General features: G+C 38.7%; 1 protein-coding gene across 1 annotated transcript in view; it reads left to right on the top strand.

Annotated features, from left to right (window-relative positions):
* Positions 1-7602, top strand: part of UBR1 (ubiquitin protein ligase E3 component n-recognin 1) — a 166626-nt gene extending 159024 nt beyond the window's left edge. Inside the window, exons 45-47 of the mRNA XM_069596070.1 lie at positions 514-684; positions 3262-3363; positions 5231-7602. Of these exons, the coding sequence (XP_069452171.1) occupies positions 514-684; positions 3262-3363; positions 5231-5372 (415 nt within the window). The 3' untranslated portion in view covers positions 5373-7602. The remainder of the gene's footprint in view (positions 1-513; positions 685-3261; positions 3364-5230) is intronic.
* The last annotated feature ends 9481 nt before the right edge of the window (positions 7603-17083 follow it).

Raw genomic sequence — 17083 nt, 5'->3', positions numbered from 1 at the left:
AACTCAAAGACTGGGTCTCCCCTTTTCAAGCCTAAAGATCTTAATACTCCAAAGAAGTGGAGGAAATGTGTTCAAACCCTTACTAAAAATTGTGGTTAAAACAACTGCCACAACATTAGGGACACAAACTTGACACAATCCAGAGGGGGGAAATTGGCTATAAATCAGTTGTGTCAAATGAAGACTCAATTCTCTAAATGCATCTCAATCTCAAGGCATATTTAATTGCCAGACTCTATGGGAAATCACCAGAACCCTGCATATTCAAAAGTAAAAATTTCTTACTATGGATTAATCAGAAGACTTTTTGTTGTCTTAAGGAGAAATATTAAAGAAGAATCATCTAATTAAATGTTTCCTTGTCTTTTAGAGCTTGCTTCACTGCAAAGCTGCGAGTGCTGAAAACACTGCTAATACATCTGAAACACTGCTAAATATTATATATCCGTTGCTAACTGATTATCTTGCTTTTATTGTTTCTCCATCATATTAAATGCTTTCTTCCCTTTTGAGGTGCCCACGGTCTGCAGATGATGAGCGAAAGCACCCTGTCCTCTGTCTTTTCTGCGGAGCCATACTGTGTTCTCAGAACATTTGCTGCCAAGAAGTCGTGAATGGGGAAGAGGTGGGAGCTTGCATTTTTCATGCACTTCACTGTGGTGCTGGAGTCTGCATTTTCTTAAAGTAAGTAGGATGCTTCATAATGAACTTAGGGAATTTGAGTCCAGTCTAGAGGCCATTATGGCAGGACAGTATGTTGATAGGATATGATCTGTCAGAAGTTAGAGCACAGACTTGTTATTCACATGCAATTGAAATAGTTTTAAAAATTAGTAGTTAAAAAATAGGAATCTATTCACATTTTTATTATTTGTGGAAAACCTTAAATATGAAACTTTATATTGATTATTCTGCTATTGTGTAAAACTCAGGTAGAATGAAAGAGTTCAGAGTCTTAAAACTTAAATTTTCAAAGGACATGTAAATTGTTACTTTTATTGTTCTTTGAACGTTTTAATTTTCTTCACTTTCTTCTGTCAATCAACCATTTGCCCGGGTGTATTAGCAAATGACTGAGAACAGACGAGTAATCTCTCATATCTATGAAAGAAGAGTGCAAGTTCCTGAGAGAGAGAGAGAATTCAAAGTCTGTGGCATGTGCTTTTTCTCTCCATTCTCTCCATGTAATATAGTTTCTGTTTACATAAACCCAAACATCTCGCACACTGGGGAATATATAATCACTGCTTCTCAGCATCTGTTGGAACAAGGGGAATAAGTGCATGGAAGCCAAGTTCAAACATCTATTTTCTTTTAGGAAATCTACAGCAAGTCACCTACTACCTATTCCAACTGTTTATTTTATCATCTCTCTAGAGAACTTCAGTTCAGTCACTCAGTCATGTCCGACTCTTTGTAACCCCATGAATTGCAGCACGCCAGGCCTCCCTGTCCATCACCAACTCCCGGAGTTCACTCAGACTCGCGTCCCATCGAGGCAGTGATGCCATCCAGCCATCTCATCCTCTGTCATCCCCTGCTTCTCCTGCCCCCAATCCCTACCAGCATCAAAGTCTTTTTCCAGTGAGTCAACTCTTCACATGAGGTGGCCAGAGTACTGGAGTTTCAGCTTTAGCATCATTCCTTCCAAAGAAATCCCAGGGTTGATCTCCTTCAGAATGGACTGGTTGGCTCTCCTTGCAGTCCAAGGGACTCTCAAGAGTCTTCTCCAACACCACAGTTCAAAAGCATCAATTCTTTGGCACTCAGCCTTCGTTATAGTCCAACTCTCACATCCATACATGACTACTGGAAAAACCATAGCCTTGACTAGATGGATCTTAGTTGGCAAAGTAATGTCTCTGCTTTTGAATATGCTATCTACATTGGTCATAACTTTTCTTCCAAGGAGTAAGTGTCTTTTAATTTCATGGCTGCAGTCACCATCTGCAGTGATTTTGGAGCCCCAAAAAATAAAGTCTGACACTTTCCACTGTTTCCCCATCTATTTCCCATGAAGTGATGGGACCAGATGCCATGATCTTCGTTTTCTGAATGTTGAGCTTTAAACCAACTTTTTCACTCTCCTCTTTCACTTTGATCAAGAGGCTTTTTAGTTTCTCTTCACTTTCTGCCATAAGGGTGGTGTCATTTGCATATCTGAGGTTCTTGATATTTCTCCCGGCAGTCTGGATTCCAGCTTGTGTTTCTTCCAGTCCAGCGTTTTTCATGATGTATTCTGCATAGAAGTTAAATAAGCAGAGTGACAATATACAGCCTTGACGTACTCCTTTTCCTATTTGGAACCAGTCTGTTGTTCCATGTCCAGTTCTAACTGCTGCTTCCTGACCTGCATACAGATTTCTCAAGAGGCAGGTCAGGTGGTCTGGTATTCCCATCTCTTTCAGAATTTTCCACAGTTTATTGTGATCCACACAGTCAAAGGCTTTGGTATAGTCAATAAAGCAGAAATAGATGTTTTTCTGGACCTCTCTTGCCTTTTCGATGAACCGGTGGATGTTGACAATTTGATCTCTGGTTCCTCTGCCTTTTCTAAAACCAGCTTGAACATCAGGAAGTTCACGGTTCAAGTATTGCTGAAGCCAGGCTTAGAGAATTTTGAGCATTACTTTCCTAGCGTGTGAGATGAGTGCAATTGTGCAGTAGTTTGAGCATTCTTTGGCATTCCCCTACACAAACATTATTTTTATTTTTCCATTTCTCTGCTCTAAGAGTCCCAGGTATCTTCAAGATTGCAGTGGTTCTTTATAATGTGTACTCTTAGAGGCTGGCTCTAACCAGAAAAGGCATGACACTTCCATAGGTGACCTTCTTTCTGGCCCAGGGTTATCAGACTAGGAGATGTGGTTCTGTTGTTTGGTTAAGTTCCCTCTCCCACCTCCAGGTCATAGATCAGGAAAGAGGGCAGAAACAACCCTAGCCACTATTTTCCAGGGTACCTATGGTTCAAACAGGATACCCTTCTTCCTCTCTTCAGTATATTTAGTCAGTACTACTGGCTGACCCCATTTCCCTAAATCCATGGATCCTTTCCCATAGTATCAACAAAAATAGCAGTGTTCATTTTCTTTTATTTAGACAAACACAACTTAGTCTACTTGTCTATGTTTATGTTATCTTTATACTGAATTCCTAACAAGACACCTGTGGCCATTTCTTTTCTCTAGATTAACTGATGCAATGCCAGTTATTTGCATACATGCCTTTCCTAATATTCCTGTCATTTGTTTTGTCCTTCAGAATCAGAGAGTGTAGAGTGGTCCTGGTTGAAGGTAAAGCCAGAGGCTGTGCCTATCCAGCCCCTTATTTAGATGAATATGGAGAAACAGATCCTGGCCTGAAGTAAGTTTTTTTTTTTTTAATTTTACTCACGTTATTGTACATGGATGGTAGCAGGTCTTTAAACACAAAAGCTAGTGTTACATATTGAGAGAGATTTTAAATAGCAATAAGTTGAAAATGTTAAATATCATGCTATCCTAAATGTAACAAATAATTTTCAACAACTTTGTGCTTCTCCAAAATTTGAGGGTAGGGTCTTCCCTGGTGGTCCAGTGGCTAAGACTCCCCACTTCCACTACAGGGGACACAGGTTTGATCCCTGCTCAGGGAACTAAGATCCTGTATGCCATGTGGAGGCCCAAAAAAAAACACAGAAAACAAATTGAGGGTAATAACTTCTCCAAAATTTTTAGACCCAAGTCATCCTAAAATTTGAATTCTCTATTATTTTTAATCAGCCTTTCTTTAGAATTACCTAAAAGGTTTAATTGATGTTGATATATAAAAGAAAGAAAATCCATGGTGTCCAGTGAAGGAGCTTGGTTTAAAATGGATATTCATAGTTCAATACTTGAAACTTTTTATTAGCCAGCTATGTCAGCCTCCTTTGTTCCCAAGCATTAGCAAAAATACTTAGAATCCTGGAATTTTCTATATCCTTCACTGATGTTAACAACTGGAGTACCACCCATGGGTATGAGAAAAAAAAAAAGTAGATAAAGGTTAGATCCCCTTACCATAAACTGTCTCTCTTTGTTTAACTGGAAGTTTGTTCTTTTGAAGTGTATTACTCAATATGAATTGGCTTTTTAAATGAGGTTTGGAATTTCTTTGTTCATACAGGAAATTGTTTTTATTGTAACAGCTTTTAACCTGTATAGAGAAGGTCTTTGGATTCAGAAAGAAAAATGCTGGGTGGTGAAAGTAGTTAATGATTGAAGATAGGTCTGAGTTGTTCCAGGAAGGTGTGAAGAAGCAGAATTTTTAAATTAGTTAGGTGATATGAAACTACTCAACCAGATGAGACATGTGAGTACCTCAAGGCTGAGAATCTCACAGTTTTCCTTCATTGGCAATAGCCAAACTTCAGTCATTTTGGATTAGTTGTTATACAGTGTTACAAACTGTGTGAATGAGGCCAAAAAGCCATTAAAGACCCACTTAGGCTAGCAACTCAAAATTGAGTAGAACTGCGTCAAGTTATAAACCTTTCTGGTGACTTAAATGAGGTCCCATAATGCCCACGGTATGTGAAAGTATTAGTCACTCAGTAGTGTCCAACTCTTTGTGACCCAGTGAACTGTAGCCCGCCAGGCTCCTCTGTCCCTGGAATTTTCTAGGCATGAATACTGGAGCGGGTAGCCATTCCCTTCTCCAGGGAATATCCCCAACTCAGGGACCCAACCCAGGTCTTCTGCATTGCAGGCAGATTCTTTACCATATAAGCCACCAGGTAAACCCAAATGTATTTGGTCTTTCCTAGCATAGCACAATGCATACATGCTCAGTCATGTCCAACTGTTTGTGACCCCATGGACTGTAGCCTACCAGGCTCTTCTGTCCATGGGATTCTCCAGGCAAGAATACTGGACTGGGTTTCCATTTTCTATTCCAGGGGATCTTCCTGACCCAGGGATCAAACCTGAGTGTCCTGCATCTCCTGCATTGCAGGCAGATTCTTTACCACTGAGTCACCTGGTATATTTGACCTACTTTTCTGAATCAAGGAGTAGGTGTCTGCTTCATTAGCCAAGTGACTGATCCAGGTCATAGTGATCACTGTTGAAGGGAAAATATACTTTTTAAAACCTTGTCCTGGTGATTCCACCCAGCTCCAAGAGTATCTCAAACATTCAGTATAATTTAAACAATAAAGATATGACATTGCTTGATTCAAACTTACATGTTTTGTTATTTTCTCCTAAAGGAGGGGCAACCCCCTTCATTTATCTCATGAGCGGTATCGGAAGCTCCATTTGGTGTGGCAACAGCACTGCATCATTGAAGAGATTGCCAGGAGCCAGGAAACTAATCAGATGTTATTTGGATTCAACTGGCAGTTACTGTGAGCTCCAGCTCCACCTGGGAACAATCACGAATGAAGACAGGAATGAAGACTGATTCAAAATTATGGAGACCTTGCTGAAGGCTGGGGAAGGGTTGGAGGGTCTTTTGCTCCATGTCCAGATTCACATACATCAATAAAATATTCCTTAATGGAGTATTTCTTTCAATTAGCAAACATATGCTTAAAAGGGGGAAAAAAAAACCATAGATTAATCTGTTTTATGTTCCAGAACACTAAAGAATTGCTTCTTTACCCCAAGTGTCTGATTCTGCTAATAGTTCCAGAAAACTCATTTTCCTGTATCATCTGTCCCATTTCACTCCATCCATCTGAAAAGTGAAGTCACATCAAGCAGTTGGCGAGCATTCTTATATATTGTTTAACTCTTCTACAATTTGGTGTTTCCCGCCCCCCCAAATTTGGTTTAGCTAATGGATCACTGACAAGATTTTAATGATCTGTGATAGTCTTCCTTGCAGCTAAAGAGGAATTCAGAAACCATGTGGTATACTTCAGTTGAGAAAATTTTCTTAAAAGTAAACATTTTATTAATATGTCTCTCTTAAGGAAAAGCCCCCCATGTTGCACTTACTGTTTCAGCCAGAAATTAGATTTCTGTATGGAGTTTCCATTTCTATGGCAAATTTCTGCTGGTATGGAAAAGCTTTTTTTCCTTGAGGTCAAATTTCTGTAGACCTCAAGAAGAGTTAGGATAATGTATTCATAATTTATCCCTGATGTGACAAAGCCTGCAGTCCTCACCTCTGATGGTGAAGATTAGCTTTCTTGGGTTTTGAAATTATAGTTTCCATTTTACAAAGGCAAGTTTCTAAAATGAATTCGCTTATCTCTTGATTGTGGCACCACTGTATTTAATTCAGAAACCTGTTGCAGTTCTGTTTAAACTATCTATAGAATGAGAGTAAAAAAATTCCCCCAATGAGTGGAGCATTGGATGTAAATTAGAACAATCAGATTTAAGCCTGTTCTGTAACCTTCTAATGTCTTTGTAAGACAGATCCTTCATTTGTTATCTTTGTGCAAACTTCTCATAAGCTCTGGGTAGATGATGCATACAACCAACCAAAAAAGCCATGTGATCAGTGGTCTGTGTCCTGTTATATATAACATGCTGTGGTTGAGCCATCTTGTTTATAAATAACAGAGCTCTCCTGAATCTGTGCATAGACTTCTTGGCTTTAACTTTTTATATCAAGAACTTGGAATATAAAACAGAAGGCAGAAGAGAAATTGAGATCTTATATTTTAACTTCTGTTGTCTCTGGGATAAAGTTAGAAGTTGGAAAAATGCATTCAGAGACTATCTTATTTTGCCTTTGGTGACCACGGTCATATGTGTTTAAATGTTTTCCTACCTTCTTTTTGCTCAGCAAAAGCAAGCAAATAAAAATATATTTGCAAATTGATGATACACATTTGGGGTTAGGTTTTTTGGTATCTTTATGTAACATAAGAAGGTGAATTTTTCAATAAGGGATTGGCATGAACAAGTATCAGAATCACAATCATGATTTTCTACTTGAATAATTATCATTCAGAAAATATCAGGAAGTATTAATAGATACAACTCTAGTGAACAGTCTATAACTAGTGATGGATGAGGATTAGAAATTTCAGTATTCAGTTTGTCAAATTTACCAGTATGACGAAATGATTACATTTCCCTTTATTATATAATTTGTTGGATGGATTGTCTGGAAAGGTTTGAGCCATTTGCCTGGGAAACAGAAGATTCTTCCCTAATCAGTTGGCCCCAGTTTAGCAAAGATAAACTGCTTTTTCATTTCTAGCCTTTTCCTATCCATTTCATAAATCCTAGAGTTAGGCTCTCAAGCTGCCAGAGGGACTATCCTGCAGTGGCCAGTCAGATCTTTACTGCCAAAGAATCCATTTCCTGTTGAGTTCCCTTTCCTGAGGTTGACTCAGATTTCTGCACTGCCGATGAACTTGTGTTCTCAATGCTGCCCCCAGCCCACAGGATTTCTAATTATGTTCAAATATCCTCGTTGTTTGCCTTCATCATTGTAAACAATTTAAAAGCTTATGAAGTTTGCTCTAAAAATGAGCAAAAAGTCACTTTATTTTCTATAGTGTATTATGTGGAGGAACTGGTTCAACAGATTGGCTCCAAGACTGTGTTTTCCTAATGTTTGGTGAGGGGCTGGAAGGAATTTTAATGATGCAGTGAAGAAGAACATATATCTGTGTAATTAATTTATTATGTTGGTATATGGGCTGTGAGTTCACCCTTTAGTGGTCATTTGTCATTTCGTAACAACTATGCATTTGGTTCACTGTGATGATCATCTATATTTAGTGACTGCAACATGTTTATACCACTGATTCAAATTCCATCCATGATGAAGTTATACAAATAATGCATATATTGATATCTTTTATTGAAAAATGTAAATTTAAAACTTGTATAATGTTCTGTGCTTTTTGAAATAAAATATCTTATATGTGTATATTTAAAAAGAAAGAAAGGGACTTCTCATGTTTGGGGATTTGGGTTTGAAGTATAAAAAACCACACCTAGAATGGAGCTCTAGTTAAAAGTTAATATTTGTCAGCCCCGACAAACTCTTAAAAACACATAGGCATTTTGTGTAATTGTCTCCAAACTTTTTGACCATATACTCTATCAGTAAATTATTTTACCTTCTTTGTTTAGGGGCTTTCTCAGCACATAGCAGATATCATCTTCTTTGGAGAGACTGAAAAGCTTGCAGATTCCACTAGCTTCTTTGGCCCCAGGCAGTGAGGCACAGTAACATCAGTGAGTCCGGGAATATCCTCGTCCTTTTTTTCACGATGACCAGATTGAGAACACTCAGACTGGCTTCCACAATGCAACTTCCTACAGATTTGTTCTGGCTTTCTCTAGTCCTCCTTGGTCTGTAATAGGAGTGTCCCTAACCCAGTAGCAGGTGGACCCAGCCATGGGTCAAGACACCCTGCTTCATGGAGAAACCCTGTTGTCATTCCCACCACTGATTCAGCCCATGTATAACCCTTCCATTCTTCACCCAGAGTGTCAGCAGCAACTTCTGTGGTGACATGCTTCTCATAAGAGGTATGAAGTTTTCATTCATCATCCATTTCAATGAGTTTCTGGCAGCCAGTGGCAGGGAAAGAGATGTTCAGCTTCATTCTGAAGCAGCTGACTGCCTCCGAGTCACTAACACAAAGCTCACCTATTTTTTAAAAAATTGGATGAGCTAACAGAGTCAGATGAACATTAAAGAGATGAACCTAATTTTAAAATGGGCAAGAAATTTGAATAGATTTTTCTCCCCAAAGAAGATGTAAATTGCCAATAAGTTCATGAAAAAAGGTGCATTAGTCAATTCAGTTCAGTCACTCAGTCGTGTCCAACTCTTTGTGACCCCATGAACCGCAGCACGCCAAGCCTCCCTGTCCATCACCAAGTCATTCAGTTCAGTCGCTCAGTCATGTCCGACTCTGTGACACCATGAATCTCAGCACGCCAGGCCTCCCAGTTCATCACCAACTCCCGAAGTTCACTCAGACTCACGTCCATCGAGTCGGTGATGCCATCCAGCCATCTCATCCTCTGTCGTCCCCTTTTCCTCCTCCCCCCAATCCCTCCCAGCATCACAGTCTTTTCCAATGAGTCAACTCTTCACATGAGGTGGCCAAAGTACTGGAGTTTCAGCTTTAGTATCATTCCTTCCAAAGAAATCCCAGGGCTGATCTCCTTCAGAATGGACTGGTTGGATCTCCTTGCAGTCCAAGGGACTCTCAAGAGTCTTTTCCAACACCACAGTTCAAAAGCATCAATTCTTCGGCGCTCAGCCTTCTTCACAGTCCAACTCTCACATCCACACATGACCACAGCAAAAATCATAGCCTTGACTAGACGGACCTTAGTCAGCAAAGTAATGTCTCTGCTTTTGAATATGCCATCTAGGTTGGTCATAACTTTTCTTCCAAGGAGTAAGCGTCTTTTAATTTCATGGCTGCAATCACCATCTGCAGTGATTTTGGAGCCCAAAAAAATAAACTCTGACACTGTTTCCACTGTTTCCCCATCTATTTCCCATGAAGTGATGGGACCAGATGCCATGATCTTCGTTTTCTGAATGTTGAGCTTTAGGCCAACTTTTTCACTCTCCTGTTTCACTTTCATTAAGAGGCTTTTTAGTTCTTCTTCACTTTCTGCCATAAGGGTGGTGTCATCTGCATATTTGAGCTTATTGATATTTCTTCCGGCAGTCTGGATTCCAGCTTGTGTTTCTTCCAGTCCAGCGTTTCTCATGATGCATTCTGCATAGAAGTTAAATAAGCAAGGTGACAATATACAGCCTTGACGTACTCCTTTTCCTATTTGGAACCAGTCTGTTGTTCCATGTCCAGTTCTAACTGCTGCTTCCTGACCTGCATACAGATTTCTCAAGAGGCAGGTCAGGTGGTCTGGTATTCCCATCTCTTTCAGAATTTTCCACAGTTGATTGTGATCCACACAGTCAAAGGTTTTGGCATAGTCAATAAAGCAGAAATAGATGTTTTTCTGGAACTCTCTTGCTTTTTTGATGATCCAGCGGATGTTGGCAATTTGATCTCTGGTTCCTCTGCCTTTTCTAAAACCAGCTTGAACATCAGGAAGTTCACGGTTCACATATTGCTGAAGCCTGGCTTGGAGAATTTTGAGCATTCCTTTACTAGCATGTGAGATGAGTGCAATTATGCAGTAGTTTGAGCATTCTTTGGCATTGCCTTTCTTTGGGATTGGAATGAAAACTGACCTTTTCCAGTCCTGTGGCTACTGCTGAGTTTTCCAAATTTGTTGGCATATTGAGTGCAGCTCTTTCACAGCATCATCTTTCAGGATTTGAAATAGCTCAACTGGAATTCCATCACCTCCACTAGCTTTGTTCGTAGCGATGCTTTCCAAGGCCCACTTGACTTCACATTCCAGGATGTCTGGCTCTAGATGAGTGATCACATCATCATGATTATCTGGGTCGTGAAGATCTTTTTTGTACAGTTCTTCTGTGTACTCTTGCCACCTCTTCTTAATATCTTCTGCTTCTGTTAGGTCCATACCATTTCTGTCCTTTATTGAGCCCATCTTTGCATGAAATGTTCCCTTGATATCTCTAATTTTCTTGAAGAGATCTCTAGTCTTACCCATTCTGTTGTTTTCCTCTATTTCTTTGCATTGATCTCTGAAGAAGGCTTTCTTATCTCTTCTTGCTATTCTCTGGAACTCTGCATTCAGATGCTTATATCTTTCCTTTTCTCCTTTGTTTTTCACCTCTCTTCACAGCTATTTGTAAGGCCTCCTCAGACAGCCATTTTGCTTTTTTGCATTTCTTTTCCATGGGGATGGTCTTGATCCCTGTCTCCTGTACAGTGTCACGAACCTCATTCCATAGTTCATCAGGCACTCTATCTATCAGATCTAGGCCCTTGAATCTATTTCTCACTTCCACTGTATAATCATAAGGAAGTTGATTTAAGTCATACCTGAATGGTCTAGCGTTTTTCCCTACTTTCTTCAATTTGAGTCTGAATTTGGTAATAAGGAGTTCTTGATCTGAGCCACAGTCAGCTCCTGGTCTTGTTTTTGTTGACTGTATAGAGCTTCTCCATCTTGGTACAATGTCACGAACCTCATTCCATAGTTAATTAGGCACTCTATCTATCAGATCTAGGTTCGTGACATTCCACCAAGTCATTAGGGAAACGCAAATCAAAATCACACTGAAGTATTGCTACATACCCACCAGAATGGCTGTCTTTTAAAGACAGATAATGTGTTGGTGAGGATGTGGCGAATTGGGACCAAATACAGGCAGTCCTCACTTTGTACAGTAATGAATTACTGCATATATGGTCATGTAAGCTGAAACCATAGAAAGCAATCTTAGTAATCAATGGGAAAGGTACAATTGTTCTATGGCCTTAAAAATTTTTGGTCAAAACAAACTCTTACTGTCAGTTGTAAAAGAATTGGGAAATGAAAATAGTAAAAATAATATTTATGTAGTACAATATAATTTATAACATTAGAAACATTGAAAATTAAAGTGTTTTTTTTCTAAAAGTTACAAGAAAATAACAAGCATGCCTGCCTTCTCTTTGTATAACTTATGATGATACAAAGTGAGCATCTTTTCTAGGCATTGGCAAATTGTCACCTTTCTAACTTTGGATCAGCTTCCAGAGTTTTACCCTTTTGTGTTCCAAAACTGTGAAATACTTCCAAGAGTTCCTTTAGTGTGAAGATTTTTGGTGTTCCTTCCAGAACATTCATCATAACCATATATATATATATATATATATATATATATATATATATAAAATATATATTTTGAAGTTTGCCTTCACTAGCTTCTGACACCGAGTCTCTCAAATAGCAGTAGTCTCTCAAATTCCATAGTTAATTACTATTCCTATAACTCCAGTATAACTTATAAAACATCTAGATTTGACTCGAATTTCACTTCCAGCATTATCACTTGAGTCTCTTTGCTGCATTTTTTATCTTTGTTGGCCATTCCCTGTTTTGGTTGTCCATGTTTGTAAAATGTCACATAGATTTATTACTGGGAGACAGGGAGACAACACAACTATATGCTTTGCCCTCCATCACTGAGCTGAACAACAGATTTGTAATGTCCAATCACCAGCAAATTCTGAAAGAAGTTACAGAATTGGTCACTGATCATGACACACATCTGTTATTTAATGATTTGTGGATTGAAGAGCTGGCCATGTAATTTGCACTTTATGAAATTACTCAGTTATATACCATCATAAGTGAAATTTGAACTGTTTTGTTGACTAATTTTAATAAAAACATGGTAACTGGAAAATCTTGCATGTAGGAACTGTACAGGCTGAGGATATCTTGTAGTAGAGCAGCAACTTTCCTAAAGCAAATCTACAGGATATAAAAGGATGAGTAGACACATTAATAAAGGAGACTTTAACAAACATCTCACGATCCTAGATAAAGTGGACAAAGAATTAAGAAGAATATGGTAGACCTAAACAACATAATCAGTGTGTTGGTTGGGTCCTACAGTAAGCAGATACTGAGACAGATTTGGGAGCAAAAAAGGTTTAAGTTGTTGCACTAAGCCATTCATTCAGTCACAACTGGGCAAGGGAGTACCCAGAAGTGTCCAAGTAGATCATCTAAATTCCACACATGTTCCTTCCTTAATCCAAGAGCCGCCCTACCTTCTGCTCATCCAGGTCAATTGCCCCTGCCAAAATGGCAACTCCTTTACTCGCTTGCTAGTTGCATGCAGTCCAAAAGACCACAAGCCATAGTTTATAGTTTAGAAGGACCCTTGCTGTGTCCCCTGGCAAGAGTGAACCACTTTGGGGGACCAAGACATCTAACTGTGAAGAGCCCAGAATTGCAAGGACAGAAAGCACAGAATTCTCTAGGGAGTCATTTAAGATGTGAGTTGGAGTGACTGCTTGATTCCTGAATTCTAAGTATTCTTCTTGGTAGAAACACAGTTTCTGATATTCAGTGTGTTCCATGTGTTTTATAAATAAGTTCATTTGTATCACTTTTAATATCATAAATTTTAATATTTTCCATTAGAGGTATTTGATATTTACTGGTAATAAACATTTTTTCTTTTCTCTTCCAGTATCTATACCTTATTTCTTCCTTTACTAAATGGATGGGAGAATAGAGTGTGGTTACTTAATACCAAGAGTGAAAATTGATCATAAAAAAGCTTTGTAAGTGATACTCAGGGCAGTGAGGAAATCACTAATATTGTTTTCATAGATGAAGAATAATGTGATCGGATTTGCAGTTAGCAAGAGCTCTCTGGCTACCCTGTGGAAGAAACAAAAGACACTGCGAGACTGGAAAGAAGACCAGCTAGAAGCCTCAGCTGAAGTAATGAGATAAGAAGTGATGGCCTAAGAAGGAGAGTGGCAACTGGAATGGAGAGGAATTGGTTTTTAAAAGATAAAATATGTCTATCTCCATTTAGCACAATCAACTGTGATTTTAATAAGCTAATCAACACATATTTCAAGTCATTTTGAGGACAGACATTTCCTTTAGGGGAAATTCATCTCCAGAAGACACTAAAAAGAACTTTATAATAAATATCATCACACTGTTAACAAAAATGACTTGAAACAAATGAACCTATCAGGCTCAGTGTAAAATATGAAAATAATGCAATTCAATGAATGAAAAATCAGTTACTGGAATTTATTTTCATATGGACAAGCCTCAGTCAGGGGAGGTCACAAGTTGTCTGTGGCAGCTTCTGGAACTAGTTAGCTAAATTGTAATCGTCGATGTGGTCCTCGATAAACAATATAGATGAACTGAAAAAAGTAAATTATCTCCTGTTGTCATTGTTCAATCACTATGTCGTGTCTGACTCTTTGCGACCCTGTGGACTATAACGTACCAGGCTCCCCTGTCCTTCACTCATCTCCCAGAGTTCGCTCAAATTCATGTCTGTCAAGTTGGTGATGCTATCCAGCAATCTCACCTTCTGTTGCCCTCTCTCCTTTCGCCTTCGATCTTTCCCAGAATCAGGGTCTTTTCCATCAGTCAGCTCTTCCCATCAGGTGGCCAAAGTGTCGGAGCTTCAGCTTCAGCATCAATCCTTCCAATGAATATTCAGGACTGATTTCCTTAGGATTGACCCGTTTGATCTTGCACTTAAACAGATTCTCAGTCTTCTTCACCACAATTCAGAAGCATCAGTTCTTCAGTGCTCAGCCTTCTCTATGGTCCAACTCTCACATCCATACATGCCTACAGCTTTGACTAGATGGACCTTTGTCAGCAAAGTGTTGACTCTGTGTTTTAATATGCTGTCTGAATTTGTCATACCTTTGCTTCCAAGGAGCAAGTGTCTTTTAATTTCATGGTTGCAGTCAACATCTGCAGTGATTTTGGAACCCAGGAAAGTAAAATCTGTGTCTGCTTCCACTTTTTCCCCTTCTATTTGCCATGAAGTGATGGGACCAGATGCCATGACCTTAGTTTTTTAATGTGTTTTAAGTCAGCTTTTACCTTGATGTACTACCTACTAAATTTCTGGAAATTTCACTTGTCATCTGCAGATGTATTTTGTAGAACATTCAATATCCAAGTAACACCACCAGAAAGATATTTTTAAAGATCATATTTATCATCATCTGATTTCTAAAAATTATATAAATCCCTATCCACTGGATAGTCAGCTTTGATTAATAAGACAAAATCGAAGAGCCTGTTCTATTTCAATACAGCTAGCAGTGGAATACTATGGCCACCAGGGTGCGCTATTAGCATTGCCAGTCAGTTATTCTACTTTAAAATCACAGAAAACCATTCAGGTTTTGGAGCTGCTAATCACTGAACGAGATTGAAAATCACTCATTTTTCCAGACTGTTGCAGACACAGATCAGGAATCACATCACCTCACCACTTTCTCATTTGAAAATTGTGAGTATCCAGTAAAAAGCCTCTTGATGAAAGTGAAACAGGAGAGTGAAAAAGTTGGCTTAAAGCTCAACATTCAGAAAACAAAGATCATGGCATCTGGTCCCATCACTTCATGAGAAACAGATGGGGAAACAGTGGAAACAGTGTCAGGCTTTATTTTGGGGGGCTGCAAAATCACTGCAGATGATGTCTGCAGCCATGAAATTAAAAAATGCTTACTCCTTGGAAGGAAAGTTATGACCAACCTAGATAGCATAGTAAAAAGCACAGACATTACTTTGCCAACAAAGGCCCATCTAGCCAAGGCTATGGTTTTTCCTGTGGTCATGTACGGATGTGAGAGTTGGGCTGTGAAGAAAGCTGAGCGCCGAAGAATTGATGCTTTTGAACTGTGGTGTTGGAGAAGACTCTTGAGAGTCCCTTGGACTGCAAGGAGATCCAACCAGTCCTGGGTGTTCATTGGAAGGAATGATGCTAAAGCTGAAACTCCAATACTTTGGCCACCTCATGCAAAGAGTTGACTCATTGGAAAAGACTCTGATGCTGCGAGGGATTAGGGGCAGGAGGAAAAGGGGATGACCGAGGATGAGATGGCTGGATGGCATCACCGACTCGATGGACATGAGTTTGAGTGAACCCCGGGAGTTCAGAGAGGCCTGGTGTGCTGTGATTCATGGGGTCGCAAAGAGTCAGACATGACTGAGCAACTGAACTGAATGATGCTTTGTTAATTGATGACCTTGAAACAAAAAGAAATCCTAAAAGACTGAGCAAATATGTAGAGAATTTACTGTTCTAGTAGAACACAGTTTGTAAAAAGTTAGGTTTTAACATTTAGTGATTTGTTGTATTCCATAAAAGTTAGGCATAAATAGGAAGTCGATCAAGAAATAACTATGATTAGAATTACTTTTGTAATTGCAAATTAACTTTTAGTTTCTTTTCTAACTTTACTAATTTCAATCAATGAGTGTCAGTCTTCCCTAATATTATGGTCTATTTTAATGATCACCGAACACCAAACACCAACAGGTTAAAAGACAGTAGACTAATATATCCAAAACTGAGATTACTTTGCCTACCTATCCTCCCTCCCCTGCCATTTTTTTCTTACTGGTTCCTTTTTCTTTGAAATTTCTTTAATTAGAAATAACCCCTCACAGCAAAATAAAGGATGAAGTTTTCAAAAATGCAAACACTTCAAGAAGTGTATTTAATGTGAATGCATTTCTGTCAAAATGAGCATGCTGCTGAAATTGGCTTAAAGAGGTCAAGCTCTCAGAGGACCCTCCCAAATTTGGCCTGCTGCCTATAGTTTACTGACCCTTATTCTAGAGCATCTTTGTAGCCTACATAATATACCTCTAATAGTTATTATGGTGCATTGTAATAGGATTTGCATATTTGCTAATGCACTTTGAAACTCTTAAGGACAAAGACTGTTTATTCATATGTGTTTTTCCAGTGCATAGCAGAGCAGTTGGCATTGATTGGCTTTAAAATTTTTTAGTTAGTGGATTAAGTAACATTCAAATAGTAACTGGTTAGATTGACGACAAATTTAGAAAACAGGATTGTTTGCTGGTTTGTGGAAATGCTTGAGCACCAGTCCACTACTAGCTTCACATTTCAAAAGACCGTGGAGAGTTTTTAAAAACAGCTTTATTGAGATCCACTGTCAGTGCCTTGAGCCTCTATATCCTTGGGTGCTGCATATATGGATTCAACCAACCATGGACTGAAAATTTCAGAAAGTTCCAAAAGCAAAATTTGAATTTTGTGCATGCCATACAACTGTATTTATATTGTTAGGTATTATAAGTAATCTAGAGATGGTTTAAAGTATATGGGAGGGTGTGCATAGGTTATATGCAAGTACTACGCTATTTGCTTTTCTTCTTCCAGTTTTATTGAAATATAATTGACACACAGCACTTTACAAGTTTAAGGTGCACAGCATAATGATTTGGCTTATTTATACCATGAAAGGATTATCACAAGTTTAATGAACACCCATCATCTCATATAGATATAAAATAGAAAAAAATTATTTTCTTTGTGATGAGAACTCTTAGGATTTACCCCCTTAATGACTTTCATATATAATGCACAGCCTAAAAGACAAGAAAGCAAAAAAAAATTTTTTTTAAGCTGTGTGAATTATATTTATCATGTGTACATTGCATCTCTAGAACTTATTTAACTTATAAATGGAAGTTTGTATTTTTCAACTGCC

The sequence above is a fragment of the Ovis canadensis genome, chromosome 7, assembly GCF_042477335.2.
Source record: "Ovis canadensis isolate MfBH-ARS-UI-01 breed Bighorn chromosome 7, ARS-UI_OviCan_v2, whole genome shotgun sequence".
NCBI lineage: Eukaryota > Metazoa > Chordata > Mammalia > Artiodactyla > Bovidae > Ovis > Ovis canadensis.
This window is presented reverse-complemented; position numbering and strand designations above follow the sequence as displayed.